Source organism: Anser cygnoides, chromosome 13 (assembly GCF_040182565.1).
Source record: "Anser cygnoides isolate HZ-2024a breed goose chromosome 13, Taihu_goose_T2T_genome, whole genome shotgun sequence".
NCBI lineage: Eukaryota > Metazoa > Chordata > Aves > Anseriformes > Anatidae > Anser > Anser cygnoides.
Genome location: NC_089885.1, coordinates 2,870,939 through 2,887,006, shown reverse-complemented (window position 1 = coordinate 2,887,006; position 16,068 = coordinate 2,870,939). Strand labels below are relative to the sequence as shown.

The window sequence follows — 16,068 nt, the reverse complement described above, 5'->3', positions numbered from 1 at the left end:
GGCAATTTGCTGAGCGTGGGCAACAGAGCTCTGGAAAGGACGGGCTGTAGGTTGCAATTCTCCCGGCTGAAGACTTCTGTGTAGGAAATGCCTGGTAAAATCTTTTTCACTCCAAAGACAGATAAATCATAATAATTGCTCCTTAGAGTCTGAGATAAATGCAACCTCTGGCAAGGGTAACGGATTTGAGAGAGCCCAAACCAGAGCTTGAACTCCACAGGGGACAAGAAAGCCTCTGACACCCTGCTCCTTCAGCCCGAGGTTGAATACTGGCTGTGCTAGAAAAAGGAAATGTCTCCAATCACAGCAGCAGCAAATTCTTCATGTAAATAAATAAAAAAAACTGATGGTCCTGAACAACTCATTCATGTGCTGACACAGAACCTCATCAAGGTTCTGTGGCTCAAGGTCTAAAGGCACCCAGGAGTTGGATTGTAGCTGAAAATCAGGAAAAGTTTCTTATTAAATCAGCTATTCAAATCCATCATGTAAGGAAATATTCCTAGCCATTGAAATTCCAGCCCTCCATTCAATATATGCTAACAAATAAAAAGAGAATTACAAAAGCCCTGCAATTTTGGAGCAAGAAAACCTGTACTTAGCATCATTGGTTCTTGTTGAGAACTAATTTAGTTCTCCTCTTTAAGTTTTATGGTCAATGTGGCATTTTCTGGAATGCCTCAGATTCCCACTTTGGATCCAAAGCTCTCTTGGATCGGAGGTACATTTACGTTTTTGGTTGGTAGGAAAGCAGCAGATCTGTGGAACTACAAAAACACCACAAAGAAACCTCTAAGGGGTTGCCTGCACCAAACTGCTTTAGGTTACGGCTGTGGGCTTCTCCCCTAATTCCCAAAGAAACCGGACGCCTCTTGTTGCGCCACATCAATAATTTGTTTACAACTGAAGATATGTATTTGTAAGTTATGTATATATGTATATATAATCTTCCAGATTAATCACGAAGCCGCTCCACTGACCGACGGAGGAGCAGAGTGCTCTGCCCCGCGCCCCCTGGCAGGGCAAGGCCTGGCGGCTCACTGCCGCTCCGGTGCCAGAGCAGGCCCGGGGAAGGGTCCTGCCCCCGGAGACCCCCTCGGTGGCTGGGTTATGACCACAGGTTGGGGGTGCCACCAGAGGTGACTCTGGGTGAGTGAAACCCAGAGCTCGTGTGTGATTTGAAGCCTACAGCGGAGCTGAGAGGGCCAAGGGTTCCGGCAGGTACCCAGGGGCACTTGCGCAAGGGCCTACGCGTGTTTTTGTGTGCCTGGGCCTTGGTCACCCGCCAGGCTGTCCCAAAAAGGACAATGGATTCAGATTTCCTGTTTCTGGCTTCACGGCAGCGTGTTTTCTCAAAGCTTGCTCTCTTTGTTGCATTTTCCCTCCCGAGCACACCTTTTCAGAGGGACTTCTCGGCAGTGCCCCGTCCCTCGGGTACCCCGGAGCAGCCACGCAGTACAGAAGCGTGTGAGGTGCCATGGTTCCACCAGAGTTTCCCTTACAAATTTGATCATGCAAGAAACAAAACCAAAAGCCTCAGTGAAACGCCAGAGGTGTCATTTTTTAGTACTCTCACATGCCACAAAATTCTGTTGTAATTTCCTTCTAAGTAAGCCCGGGGTTAATGAGACTGAAGAGAATGATAGGAAGGAAAGAAATAATTATATATTCTTTTTTTCTCAACATGTCCCAAATGTCACCTCTGACCTGGCTTTCTATTTCTGGCATGGACTAAACTGCCTCTATTTATTTAGCAGCCTACACACCATTGCAGTAACATAGCAACAGTACTTTCAGTTGTGAATTTGAAAAAAAGAAGAAAAAAAAAAAAAGAGCATGTTTTTCATAACCAAACTGCTAAAGCCTTGCAGTCTAGTAACACTTCAGTAAATGCTTTTTCCCTTTTACAAGCCAGTATTATGAGGTTTCCACTCTGCAAACCCAGCGCAGAGATGCCCAAGGGAAGCAGGCAGTGTCACCACCATGACGGCTCCTCGTTATGCAAGTCCGACTCGCCTCTGACCTTCTTGTTTGCTTGTCCTAATGATGTTTCAGCCTGAACATTTCTCAGGCTCAGCAGAGACGAAAGCAGGAGTTTGGGGAGGATACTGAAATAATGCTGGAATGTATTTGGTGTTTTCCCCTCACTTTTCAAAAACAGTTTCCCATTATCATATGATCCACAGCTCAGGGCGATACGATGCTTAGGGTTATCTGTCCAGAAGGGACATTACAGAAAGCATCCAAGTGAAATAGGAGTAAGAGTCCCATTTACAGCCAACATTTAGCAGTTCAAATCCCACTACAGGGACAGAAAGCGAGTGGAGAGCTTTAAAGCACCCTTCACATCAGAGGGGTACCGCCTGAGAACAGTTTGCAAATCCTATCTCAGTGGGAGCAAGACGCCTAAGTATCTCAGAAAAGGAGTTCCCTCAGCTGCTTAAGTGCTTCTTATTTTTAATCTAAGTCCTCAGTGCGAACTCAATCATTTTATTAGGATGGGTTCAAAATGTTGAACTTATTAAAAATAAAACTTAAGATTGCAAAGCTTCCACTATAAATATTAGTAAACAACACAGATGTAGTAGCTGGAGCAGCAGCAAGCACTTCACGCAGCAGCGTGGGACCTCTTGTGCAACCACAGCTTCGCTGCCTCTCTAAGCCCCACTGGCACCTCGTCAGATGCTTCTTCTCGTCTCCAGAGGTCTGGCCAGCACATGGCCACCCCGGCCTGCTGGCGGCTCCACGCTGGGGTCAGCGGCAGAGCCCGGAGCTGCTGGCTGGCAGATGCGTGTCTGCACATCCACAGGCGTGTGCGCCCAGCCTCCCCAGCCTTTACAGAAAGTGATTTCACAAGGCATCAGCTCAATGCTTCTGTGAGTTTAGCGGCTTTACCACCCAGAGTGTGAGGTCTGCAAGTAACAAATGGCCGATGATTGCTCCGTACTACTGGCCTCTTCTCCTTGGCACCACCAGCTCCTGTCAGCCTGAACAAATGGATTCACAACTGCAAGATCCTTGACCTTCCACAAACAGTTTGCAAGTCTGGTATGTGAAAACAGACTGTTCACAAACTATGCTCTCTGCTGAGATTACAACAGTTGCACATTCAGAAAGTGCCCCGTTATGACCATTATTCTGCCCAACAGAAATACAAACACATAACCCACGATCCCCGAGACTCGGGATTCAAAGGCAAATAATATTTGCCACTAATGGGGCTCACAGAAACTACTGTCTTTTAAAATGCATTGTCAAAAATGAGTCAAAAGCTTTCAGGTGTCAATCCAAGTTCCATTTAAATTAACACCTTCATTTAAGTAATTTTAAATTCATACTAATAATGACATTTTACTGTCTTTTCGTAAAACGCTCTATGGGAACAGATACCAAGCAGCTGAAACGCACCTCCCCAGGCTCTGGCAGAAGGCTGCAAGGTAGTTCTGACTGCAGGGCTCAGGTGGGGTTTTTGGCATCAGCTGCTTCAGAGGAAGGGAATAACAACATCTATAAGAACAGTTGTTTCATTCTAGCAATTAGAAAGGTATTAATGAGTTAACCTCAGAAAGGAAAGAGAGTGCTTTGCTGCCTGGAGGCTAGACATCAGTTTTGTTTTACTTTTAAGAAATATCAAGTACTAAATTATGCAGCAGTTTTTAAAAATGAACTTTGCATGGCTATATGTTTAGGGCTTTTTTTTCTGATGCAACGCAAACTAAAACAAGTCAGGAATATTGTAAAGTTCAAAATAATAAAAGATTGAAATCTTGAATTTTATTCAACAAGAAATGAGAAAGAGGAAAATCTATTTTATCTGGCTGCATATAATGTTTTGACATGCAAATTTTATTTCAAACAAGGCATTTTTTTCTTGTCTTATCTCATTCCTAATTCATTTCCAACTCAAATGAAAAGGAGGAGCAAGCAAATGCAGCAACTGTTTCTCTACTAAGTAACATTGTAAGGGTAAACTTCTCCCCTTCCCTAAAAAAAAACAAATTGGCATAATGCACGTTCACAGCATTTTGATGCATTGCTGCTAAAAGTAATGTGTTTACTCATATTATAGTTTTCATGCTGCAACAAATGGCTCACCGAAGTGCTACTTTTAATGCTTTTTTCCTCTAATATATGTTTGATTGCATCACAAGTTTAATTACCACTCAAGCTAACATTTCCTTCTCTATTTGAAACATGCATGTTTTTTTAAAGTCTCTATTTTGAATGCAAAGACCTGATAAGTTGTGGGTTTCTGTTTTGAATAGAAACCAATAGCTGGACATTCCTGTGCACTGAAAACATGTAGGCAAAGATTAAACTGGGGCTTCAGAGCTATTACGGCCCCACCCAAATAAATAGTCCAAGGGAAATTATTCTGCTTAACATTCTGATACTCAGGTTGCCAAGAACAGCAGTGTTTTTTAGAAATTATTTTTTTCTTAGAAGTCAGCCTATCTCATTAAACATTGCATTTAAGCTACCAAAACATGTTTGAAATGGAAGAAAATAGTCTAGAATAAACATCCCACTTAACCTACCAAAACATGGTTAAATGCTGGAGCGCAGTCTGATTTGCACTGAGCTAATTAAAAATGTTTAATGATGGAAACTCCTCCCTAAAATAAATTTTCTGCTGGTATTTTACCAGTGAGATTAATTTGTTCAGGGTTTCACAAAGAAGGGGATGTAGAGTCTGCAACACAGGAGTTTCTATACTAAAGAAGTCTTCATCTGGTATATAGTTTTCTCAAAATCGAGTTTTTCCTCTATACACAAACCAGAGATAATTTATGTTGGCCTTTAAAATGAAGTAAGAACAGGAAAAACATAGGTACAAAGCTTAAAACTACAGGCAGATAAATGGCTCTGTGATCCTTCTCCATCACAGGGTACTCTTATTCCCATCCGCCCTATAAACTAGGGTTACAAACTTGCATAAATTGGTTAAATAACCTCAGTAATTTCAGTGTGATCTAGAGATGTTGATTTCACCAGGGTATGAAAGGTGGCCATAACTCTGCTCAGAGGGGCAGAGCACGAGAGGTGAGGCTTTGTAGGACACATTTGAATAAAAAGGCTGATGGATAGAAGTTAAATTCAGATTTCTCTTTTATAGCTATTTTCTGGAGAATTCCCCCAAATCCCAAAGCAGCAGCAGAAGTATTTGACTTCATACAGCACCCGGGGATTTCTCTGAGATGAGGGTGGCAGTGTCCTCTGCTGACACCAGCCGTTGCTAGACCAGAGAGCCGCTCCGCGTCCCACCCACCCCTCGCTGTGCCGGGGGAGTCTTGTTCCTATTACTTCAGCAAACTCTTCCACAGTTCTACTTTACTTTTTCTTCTTAGTGGCCAGTAACTTCCCGTTTGTTCTCCTGATAAATACCAGAACTTCAGCTAAAAATGGAGAAGTCGTCTAGATTCTCTTACCTCGTACAACCCTGGCAATGGGTGCATGGTTGTGGCCTGGCTGATCCCCCCGGGCAGGAGCGACTGTCTCCTGCTACCTGCTGTGCCCTTCCGATGGCCCTTCCAGCAGAGACAGCAGCAGGGACACCGTTTTCCTACCTTTTTGCAGCCAAAAACATTAATTTACACCGTTGCTGATTTGGGTTCTGTGAACCTACCCGACTTGCCGTGGAAGCAGTAACTGTGAGGTATGGGGTCTCTAACTTCTTAAACTTGGCCTGAGTTGCCAAACCTTCCCTGCAGACACCCTGTATGGCCTTGCATAGATGCCACACTCAAAAATTAGTCTCAGCCTGGCCAGTTAGCTCATCTAGGGCTAGCTAAGCCCTCTGTTTGCCCTTCCAGCCCAGGCACCTCAACGAGTAGAGAGTTAAGAAGTGCAATATTGAGTTTTCTGCCCCCAAGTCCATTTTGGACTCTCGTTCTAGAGATGCTGAGAAGGAATTTTGATTTTCAATAAGGTCTGAAGAATGTAGTCCCTGAAGTAAAGTGGGAAACTTGCCTTTTTCGAGCAAGTGGTCTTCCCTCATCAATTCGTATAGTACTGAAGATTAAAAATAGCTCTTCAGCTGGGGTACAGCTGTGCAGTGCTGCCTTCAGCGGAGCTGCACTGACTCACATTGAGCAAGCATCTGTCCATCACCCTTTGCTCCTGCAAACCACCGAACTCAAGGGTGTTCGGGCAGGCTGCTGACTACCCCTGCTGCTGCTCCCAGGCATGAGGAACGACAGCACAGCGATTTGAGGGCAGGTTCGAGTTGGCCACCTGCTAAAAATTCAGTCTCCTTATCAGCACACGAACAATGTGTCTTCTGCATGTCATCGAGCTCCTGCTTCATTAAGCATCATCCTCTGCGCCCTCCCTGTGCCTTTATTTCCCTGGTAGTGACATTTTGCACTAGCTGCAGCAATTTCCTTGTTTTCTAGGCCATGAAACTATTCTCCCTGACTCCACTAAGCAGAAAACAGATATTATCAGTCAGCGATCAGCTGTATCTCAACATGAAAAGCACCAAAAAAACTGCTGTTCAAGGCTAACATTACAGAATTGGGATATGTGAACACCACCATCCTGAGCCTTCTGATTTTTCTTCTTAACAAACACCTTTTCCCCTCGAGGTTCTTTGTGCCTAACCTAACCCCCTGGCTGGATGTATTTAGCTCTAATACAGGGCACTCAGGAACCCTTCGAACCTGGAGCAGGTTCTCCCACAACATCCAATTTCCTAATTTCCAATAACAGAAATCTCCAGCGGGGCCAGGTTTTCCTCCCGCAGGGCCGAGTGCACCTGAAACTTCGCATTTTCAGTCAGAGCAGGATAGACTTCACCTCCACCGCCGCCACTTCCCAGTTTTGGGGAGCAGCTTCTTCCCCTCCTGCCCTCCCCACACCCAGCTCCCCCGAGCCTGGGGAGCCCCCAGCACCCCCAGCCCCAAGGGACGAGGAACCCAGGAGCTGAGAGGAGAGCAGCACAGCTTTCAGGTCACATGTGGGGGACAAAGAACTGCAGCAAACACCAAAAGCTCTCCTGGGAGAGTCCTCTGCCTCTCCAAGATAGGCTGGAGTGGCAGATTTCATGTCTCCAGTGTCGGAATTTCGCATGCTACGAAAACACTTGGTGTATTTGCCTGCTGGAGTGAGGCTCCCTGTGCTTTCTAATGAATTCTCAGCATTTAGCATCAGGCGCTGTGTTTTTACAGAAAGTTACACGCGGGTAATTAATCTCATGTTCGTTTCCTGCACATGTAAGAGAGCAGCCTTTGTTAGGGAATGATAAGACACTTCTAAGAATAGCACTACTGAGAGCATCAGCTTTGTAAGACGTTACAGGAAAAATACAGGCTCCTAACACCTGCTTTTCGTTTCTCAAAGTTTGGAAAACAACGTCCTGCTCACCTAGAGCCAAATCCCGACCTTGTTTATGTGTAGAAAACCTAATTGGTTTCATCACAGAACAAACATAAAGCAGGGCATGCTCCGGTCTTTGGGGTCCCATTTTGCAAAAGCACTTTGGTCTGATTTTATAAGCACTGTAAATATTCCCACTGGCTTCAGGGGGCTGTCTGCAGCTCCTGGTCTCCCAACCTGAATTCAGCATTTGATCCCAGTCTCCTCACCACAGTTCCCAGTGAATTTAACTGGGCTTTATGGCGAGAGCCTGAGTACTGCGAACGGATCTCTTCATCAGGCAGACAGCCCTGGGCCTGATGCTGAGCTCAGGGAAAAGTAAAATGACCCAGTGTGAGCAACTGGGGGAGCACGGTGGGAGCAGGGCACCCATGGGCAGGGGCAGGCCCCCCTCTGAAGCTCCCTGCGAGCTCCATCCCAGACCCTGGGCTGTGCCAGCTGAGCCCCAGGGCTGGAGTAAAGCTGGGGATTTACGCCTGCTGGCTGCTCAGGAGCCGAGCCAACGCCAGGCTGCTGTGAACAGCTGATGCTCGACACCTACCGAAGTCGGTTTACACAGGCTTTGTTTCCAAGCTCGTGTTGGTTTAAAGCAGTCAGGGTGGTTCAGCACGGGCTGCCCACCACCCTGCGCGTGATGCCCGAGCTGCCACACTGGTGAAACTACAAAAAAAGTGAAAAACAGAGCTCCCAGCAGGTCCGAGGTGATTTCCACTTGGTTTGTAGCATCGCCTGTGTCACCAGGCAGATGAGAAAGGGCATAACCTCTACTGCACTTCCAGCAGATTTCTTTCTGCTTTATTACGGAGCAGTTTATCCCCCTAACCAGAAAACAAAGCCTAGTCCACAGAGATTGGGCTAATCCAGTGATTCTTGTTTGCAGAGTAACACAGACCCAAACGCCCCAGGTTTTGTACTGCAAAATCACAGCGGAGCAGGCTGCAGAGTCCTGCAGGCTGAGCAGAGCCCCTGTTGTGGCCATCCTCTCGCAACCGTATAATGGGGGCTTTCAAATCCCAGCCTTTTTTTTTTTTATCACATTCTGTTTTCTCTGCTTCGCCCTTTTATGAATATAGAGTCATCAGAAATAGCTTCACTGACAGAGTTACTAATGACACCAGCTGGGTGAATCAGTGGCTCTTGCATTGTCTGGTGTCTGCTCTGAAGGGCCATTAGCACACTCGTTATAAAATACAACAAAAATTAGATATCCATATTTTATCTGCAGCTCCCTCGAGACACATCAGCGTGGTTATTTTCGAACTGGAAAATGTTAGTGGAACAAAGCAATATTCAGCTGTTTCAATGCCACACTATGATCTAAGAGAAGAAACTCTGCCTTCCACCAAGTTAAAAGTCAATGCTGACAGCAGAAGCCGAGCCCTTCTCCTCGCTGTTAAGCAGAAAGGAAAAACACCCGACCCAGCGCTGTCTATACTGCATTCTTTGCCGGGCGGCTATTCCTCATGCCACGACAAAAAGCCAACATCAGCAGCCCGGGGAAAAACGCTGATAAACCAGAAGCAAGCGTGACAAACGCTGCGGGCGACGCGGGCAGCGGTGGGGACACGCGTGGCCACAGCCCCACAGGGCGCGCAGCCCAGCCGGGGCAGGTGGCAGGCCACTTCCATGGCTGTGCCTGGGGACACCGCGACCCACGAGGGACCACCGGGGTCCCCAAGCCCCCCCGCAGCGCTTTTCACCAGTGACCGCCCCCCGTGCACCGAGCTGGTGCATGACAGCGGCACGGACATGGCACGGAAAGCGCCGAGCATCTGAACAAAGCCGGGACTTAAGATGTCAAGTATTAGGGTGTTTTTTTTCCCTTTCTTATTTTTCCTTTTTTAATTTTTTTTCCCCTTTTTTCTTCCTTTTTTTCTTTTCCCCCTTTTTTCTTTTTCTTAATTCCCCTTTTTTCCTTTTTTTCCTTTTTTCCTCCCCCCCTTTTTTCCCTTTTTTCTTTTTTCCCTTTTTCCTTTCTTTCTTTTTTACTTTTTTTCCCCTTTTTACCCCTTTTTTCCTTTCTTCCCTATTTTCCCTATTTTTTCCTTTTTCCCCTTTTTCCTTTTTCCCTTTCCTTATTCTTTTTTTTCTTTTTTCTTTTCTTCTCCCCCCTTTTTCCTTTTTTTTTCCTCTTCCCCCTATTTTTCCCTTTTTTCTTTTTTTCCCCCTTTTTTCCTTTTTCTTCCTTTTTTCCTTTTTTTCCCCCCTTTTTTTTCCCTTTTTTATTTTTTTTCCCCTTTTTTCCCCCTTTCCCCCTCCTTTTTTAATTTTTTTCCTTTTCTCCCCCCTGCCCCCAAAGGGGGGGGGGGGGGTCCTTGCCCTTCCCCGCAACAGCCGCGCCCGCAATTCCGTTACCGGGCCGGCCGCGATGGCAGCGCCAACCGAAACCGAGCCGCGGTTTCCAGCCTCGGCGCCGCTGCACGACGAGAGCGGAGCGGGCGAGCAGCGCTCGGGGGGCACCGGGGCGCCCGCGGGGGGCTGTCCCCGAGCCGTGCCCCCCCGAGCCGTCCCCGCGCGGGGCCGCCGGGGCATCGCGACGGCGCGGCGGGGGAGCGTCTCCCACTTACATATCTCTTCAGCTTCCTCTCGGGGGGCGACTTAATGAGCCAGCCGGTGCACACCACGTCCCCGGCGCTCATCTTCCCCCCGCCGCGGGGGCGCGCCTCCCGGCCTCCCCGGCGCTGTGCGAGCGGCTTCCCCCGGCCGGGGCGCGCTGGAGGAAGTCATGACATTGATCCCCGGCTCGGCCGGCCCTCCCTCCGCCGCCGCCGCCCCGCGGCTCGCCGAGCACGTGATGGAGGCCGGGGGGAGCCGCTGCGACACCCCCGGGTCCGGGCGGCTCCCCGGGGTGGCCCCGCCCGGCCGCCGCCCCCGGTGCGAAGCCCGGCGCCGAGGCGGCCCCGCGGGGCTGGGGCTGGGGCTGGGGCTGGGGGGGGTCGGCCCCGGGGCCACGTCCAGCCTGGTCCCGAGCGCCTCCGCGGATGGGGCAGCCCGGGCAGCGCCTCACCGCCCTCCGAACGAGGAATTTCCTCCTAACAGCTCATCTGAATCGCCCCTCTTTTAGTTTAAAGCCATCCCCCCTCGTCCTGTCATTATCAGCCCGAGTCCCTCTCCATCCTTTTTACAAGCCCCCTTCAAGTACTGAAAGGCTGCAGCGAGGTCCCCCCAGACCTTCTCCAGGCTGAACATCCCCAGCTCTCTCAGCCCTCCTCCACGGCAGAGGTGCTCCAGCCCCTTGATCATCCCCGTGGCCTCCTCTGGACCCGCTCATCCTTCCTGCGCTGGGGCCCCAGCCCTGGATGCAGCACTCCAGGTGGGGCCTCACCAGGGCAGCGCAGAGGGGGGCATGCCTCATGTGCTGTCCCCGCAGTGCCATAACAACGCCCGTTTTTTCCCCAGATCCTTTTCAGACCGATCGGGTCCCCACCAGCTCCCCCATGCTGCTTGCCGTGTGGTGGCACAAGAGACAGGGAGGGATGGGACAGGTTGGTGATGAACAGAATCAGGAAAGCGACTTTTGGGAACACAGCAAGTCCAAAATCAAAATAAAGAAGGCTATTTTTTTCAGCAGGATTGAGACTAGTTTCACTCGTACGTGACCAACAGAGGGGGTGACGCAGGGCAGTCAAAAGACATCAACACTTGCTTAAATTGTCACTTCTGTCCCCAAAACACATGCTGGGCAGTAGCTATGGTGCCAAGGAGGAGCACAGCGGCTCTGCTCCCTGCTGGCCGTGTGGCTGCTCCCTCGATGGCTCCTGCCCACGCTTCCCCAGTGTGTTCAGGATAAATGAAAGCCACGGCAGGTTACTCATCGTGCCTGTAACCTGGGGGGAAATGCAGGAAGCCAGAAAGCAAAATTAAACAGAGCGTGGGGGGGGTAACGTGTTTGTTATGAAAGCTGCTGTGCCTTCTTGGTATTTGTGCTCCAAACAAAGTTATTTTGTTAGCCTAGCAGGTTTCGCTGTGCTGATAACATGTCACCCGGGTACGTGTCGGACAAGAGCAGGCTTCAAAACGAGCGGTATCTAGCCCTGATGGAAGAAGAGGGATTTCACTCTTGCCCTGCTTTGTGCACAAATTTCTCAACCACTTGCAAGTTACAACATCCTTTACTTAAGCATACGCTTCACCAAGATGGTGAATGCCAGGGTCTTTGTTTTAAAAGTCTTACCAAATGAAAGCATTTGTAGAGAGCGAGCTGAGGCTGGAAACCAAGTGGAAAGTGAAGGGAAAGAATACCAGAGGAAAGTCAATTTTGGCTGAACAATCCTGCACAACCCTTGGGGTGCTCTGTGTTAGCTCCAGCTTTTGCACTTGTCCATTAGCATTCAGTTTGGGATTTCAAGGATGTCTCAAGTATACAAGCAGAAATCGTTAGCAAACCCCAATTGAAAAAAAAAAAAATCTTAATTTTATTGCAATGCTGAAAGGCTTGAAATTGTAGGATTTTTGGCTGTTTGCTTAGGTTCGTTTGTCTCATTTCTGAAGCTTTTATTTTACACATAAGCTGGTGCTTCCTGGGAAGAGAGCAGCTTCTGCTGGCTGATGGTGCCTCCAGGCAAAATCGGCTGGAGGCAGAGCTACAGGAATATTCTCAAAAAAATTCCTGACCACTGGGAAAAAGAAAAAGAACTTGCAATAAGGATGAAATTTCCTTTTTTCCTGTACAAGAGCAGAACCTGCCTCACCAAATCTTCAAAGTCTGCTGAGAGATTTTATTTCTTGCAGTGAAACTTCCTGGAATAAAATCATAAGCTGAGAAGCCTTCGTAGATACCAACAGTAGCCATTGTTACAGAGAGAACAAAGCGCTGAAGTCCTCACCAAACTAATCTGACACATGCCCCTAGCAAAGACCAGCATGGGCTCGATCAGTTTGACCCCGCATGTGGGTGCAGTTCGCCTCAGCCTGGTACCCAAGAGCTCTCTGCTCGTTGTGAAAGTGATGCTCTGCTCCTCTCCTGATGTTTCAGAGAGAAGTAGCACTTGGCTACTAGTAAAAGAGAAAAGAGCAGATTAGCTAATTGCATTTTGATGGGAAATTCCTTCATGACCCCACAGACAACTGATTGAAGCAAGCGTTCTATTTAAACTTGCCCATTTCCATATTATTGCAAGGCATACAGGGTTATGATGAATGCTGAGAGCAGTGAAAATCCTTCCTCCCCTGTGGAAAGAAGAGTAATCGGGAGGGAGGGAGGGGAAAGGAAGGACCAGGAGGACTTATTTGGTTCACAAATTTGTGGGTATCAAAGCAGGAAGAGACACCAGAGTAACCTAGGCTGACATTCCCACAAGCAAATATGTTTTCCCACAGCCCGGACTAAAGGATATCTTTTAAAAAGCTACCTCATCTGACCTTCAAGATGCCAAACAATGATGAGAGAAAACCCTTTCCTTGTAGTTTGTTCCAGTGGTCTATTGAGTCAATTACATTTTATTTTATCTAAATTTAACCTCTAAATTTTCTCTTCTCTGTGACTTTTAGTATATTAAACAGGTCCACCATAATAAATATCAAGCACATACAGGGATCACATCACCTCTTACCTTCTCCTCTGTAATCTGTGGGTTGAGCTCCCTTGCAGCTGTTTATAAGGATTGTTTACTGGTGTCTGAATAATATTATGTTTTCCCCTTCAAATTCTCTCCAGCTATTTCCATCTCGCTCTTGGAATGCTGAGCCCAGAGCTGGTATCCACTACTCTGTTGGTCACAGTTTCACTAATACCGACTTGCACTTTCCTACTCAACCCTTCTATGTAACCGACAATATTGTTGTTTTCTGCTTTTCACTGTGTTGCTTTAAGAATTCATCTTCAGGCAACTGGAATGGCAACACTAAGACATTCCTGGGACACTGATTAGGGAGATGTGCTCCCATCATATAATCTGTGTTCTTTTCTGTTTGGTACTTGCCTGTGTTAAATTACAAAAGAAGAAACCCATCGTTGTGAGCATTTTTGCCCCTGTACCTTTTTTTCTGGCCTCTTGTTTGTCCTTCCTTATCTTTTTCAGCTAGCATGCCCTCAGCACTGAGCATCTCTTTGTTGTTTTGGCCACCGAAGCTGCAGAGCTGGCTGTGACAGAATAGCTGGGTGCTGAAGGTGACTGCATTGCCATTGAGCTCCTATTCTCTTGCCTGTGTACATAATATAGTGTCTTCTTCTTAACACAACAACAAAAATAATAATAAAAAACCTCACAGGGGCATCCAGGAATTGTATACAGAGTTAGGAATGGTATTTACCACACCGTACTCTCTCTGATAGCCATCAAATGTACAATTTCAACTGGCTCATAACTCCAAAGTGTCCAATTAACAGCCCAGCCCCACGCTGATTTACAAAACCCCGCAGAGGCCGCAAAGGTTGGATGCCTGCGAGAGACAGCCCCAGCCCGGGGCGAACAGCCCTGTTCTCTCCCCCAGTGCCCGAGCCCTGTTTACAGACGGAGCTCGCACTGCACTTACTCAGCAAAACGCTCGCATGCCTCTGCGGCATTCCCACAGCAGGCAGAAAGCCCCGTGCCCCCGAATAGCCGTGACACGGTCTGCATGTTCCAGCTGCTCCTGACAGCTCCCAGCCCGCTCCCCGCTGCAGACGGCACATTTCGCCCTCTGTCCCTTCACGAGGACAAATTCAGCCACGTCGCAGGGGACGGTTCAGCCCCTTCTCTTCTTTTGTAGCCTGTCCTCACCACACAAATATATTATTCTATCAGTGGCCCCATTAGTCCTCACGGCTGAGGGAGGACATACAGGAGGAAAGATGATGATTTCTTTTCAGGAATCTAAGCCTTTTATTTTTTTTCCTAATTGCATTATGTGCAGAGGCTAAGAAAAGCCGACTTCCTTTCTGATATATAATAATAAATAATGCTCAGCCTGTGTGAGAGAGGCTCTCCTGGCACGTCCGTCCTGAGCCCAGAGAACCTCAGAGCGAGGGGAAAACCGAGATAGGAGAATTGAAGTGGGACACAGCCTGCCTCTGTCGTTGGCGTTGTTCAATAAAAGCCTTACTGATGGTTACAGGAACCCTACCTAACTTACAGTGTGGTTTGTGAGAGACTTTCATGAAGATGGCAAAACACTGGGGAAAAATGAAATGCTCCTGTGTGTAGTTATGAGAGGGTACTGCGGCAAGGAGACCAAATTTCAGGCAGCTCAGACCTCTGAACCCTGTGCGTAAGAGGATGCCCTGTGTAATGAGTGTAAGTGCCGGGAAGGAAGAACGATTTGGTGGCAGCTGTGTGCTTGAGACTGCTGCAGAAAAGGAAGGCTGATGGCAGGATGAGGAAGAAAGACGGCCAGGCAGGCAGGGAAGCACCACAGCAAAGCATGGGGGGCAGAAGCAGATCCTCTGTGGGCTACAATCAATGAAGCACAGCTACTCCAGCTCCTTAAGCAGAACTGGTCTTCCACAGTGAGTGGATGCTAGCAAATAAAAATAGGTGAAAAGGTTGGCAGCAAAAGGACTTCCACAGAAGAAAAAGGCAATGAAGTGGTAGCTTTTGGCTTACGCAATGCAGCTGCCATGCTTGCAAGGCTGGTGGAGGCAGTACTTGTGCAGCATCCTTCCACACGTTTCCTGTACTTAAAGGAAATCCTGGTGCATACTAAAACCTCTGAGCAAGAACTGTTACATTTACAAACACCCTGCCATCAGCTTAGGGATGACAAAGTAAAAGCAAACCCCAGAAACAACCTTTCACTTAAGATAATTTATTTGGGGCATAGAATCTATGAAGAAACAATTTCAAGCAGCTTTAAAGAGAGTTCAAGCCTATACTGCACTGAACTGCTTTCTGGATACTCACAAATATTCAAAATGTTGTGAGATACTGTCTGTCTCTGCTCTAGGCAGGTTATTTATAGGTTTTCAATATTGCAAAACCACTGCATAGGTTAGGAGAGAAAGGGAAGCAATTGCACTGTACTGCAAAGTACTACTCAGATTTATTTCAGCTGTAAAAATCTTTTTTTTTTGACACCTTTTGCTTTGACCTAAAAAACACTTTTAAAGTGTCTTTCACAGGGCAGAAAACACAGTGGTACTGTTGCTTACTAGAGCCTGGTTTATGGCAGCTTAAGTGGACACATTCTACCTCGTGACAGTGGGCAGCTGTAGAGATTTGCTAAGCTGAGCTGAGTATTCCTCCCTGTTGGGCTGGATTTTCAGACCTTGTACAGACTCACTGCTTAGCTGCAGGAACACCAGCAGTGGTGCCAGGGCTGGGGAGCGCAGAGGGAGGAGAGGGGGGCACAGCACAGGGGAAGGAGCCACCACACTGAATTTCAGAGTGCAAAGAGCTAAAGGTATGCTTATAGTCAATTAAGGTATCTGCAAGAAGTTGCTGATGGGGCTTGGTAAATTTTTTACACATTCTAATGTGACCGCACAAACATTGCTTGTCATGGCCAGGAGATGACAGTCTTCTCCCTTTACAAATGGATAAAAATGCCCCCAAAAGTGGATATCAAGTGATAAAAGGGTTTAGCAAAAAAACTGTGTGGTTGGGAAGTTCAGGCATGTTTGAAGCCTTTGCAATATCACAGTAAAGCTTTAGTTGCTAAAACCTGGAGCTAAAAATTCAATATTGCATACAAGGTGGGAAAAAGCAATGGGTATTTGTACAGCTACCATCAGTCCTTTGAACCAGATATATAGGATGTGTTAGCTATTTTATC

The 16,068-nt window shown here is 47.4% G+C and overlaps 1 protein-coding gene across 3 annotated transcripts in view; it reads right to left on the bottom strand.

Moving 5' to 3' along the window:
• GAB3 (GRB2 associated binding protein 3) overlaps positions 1-10,223 on the bottom strand; it is a 57,408-nt gene extending 47,185 nt beyond the window's left edge. For all 3 annotated transcript variants that reach the window (XM_067004893.1, XM_048070730.2, XM_048070731.2), the window contains exon 1: positions 9,945-10,223. Coding sequence is in view for 2 of the 3 variants with exons in the window: in XM_048070730.2 (XP_047926687.1) it covers positions 9,945-10,016 (72 nt within the window). In the remaining variant the exon portion in view is untranslated. The remainder of the gene's footprint in view (positions 1-9,944) is intronic.
• Positions 10,224-16,068: the final 5,845 nt, after the last annotated feature.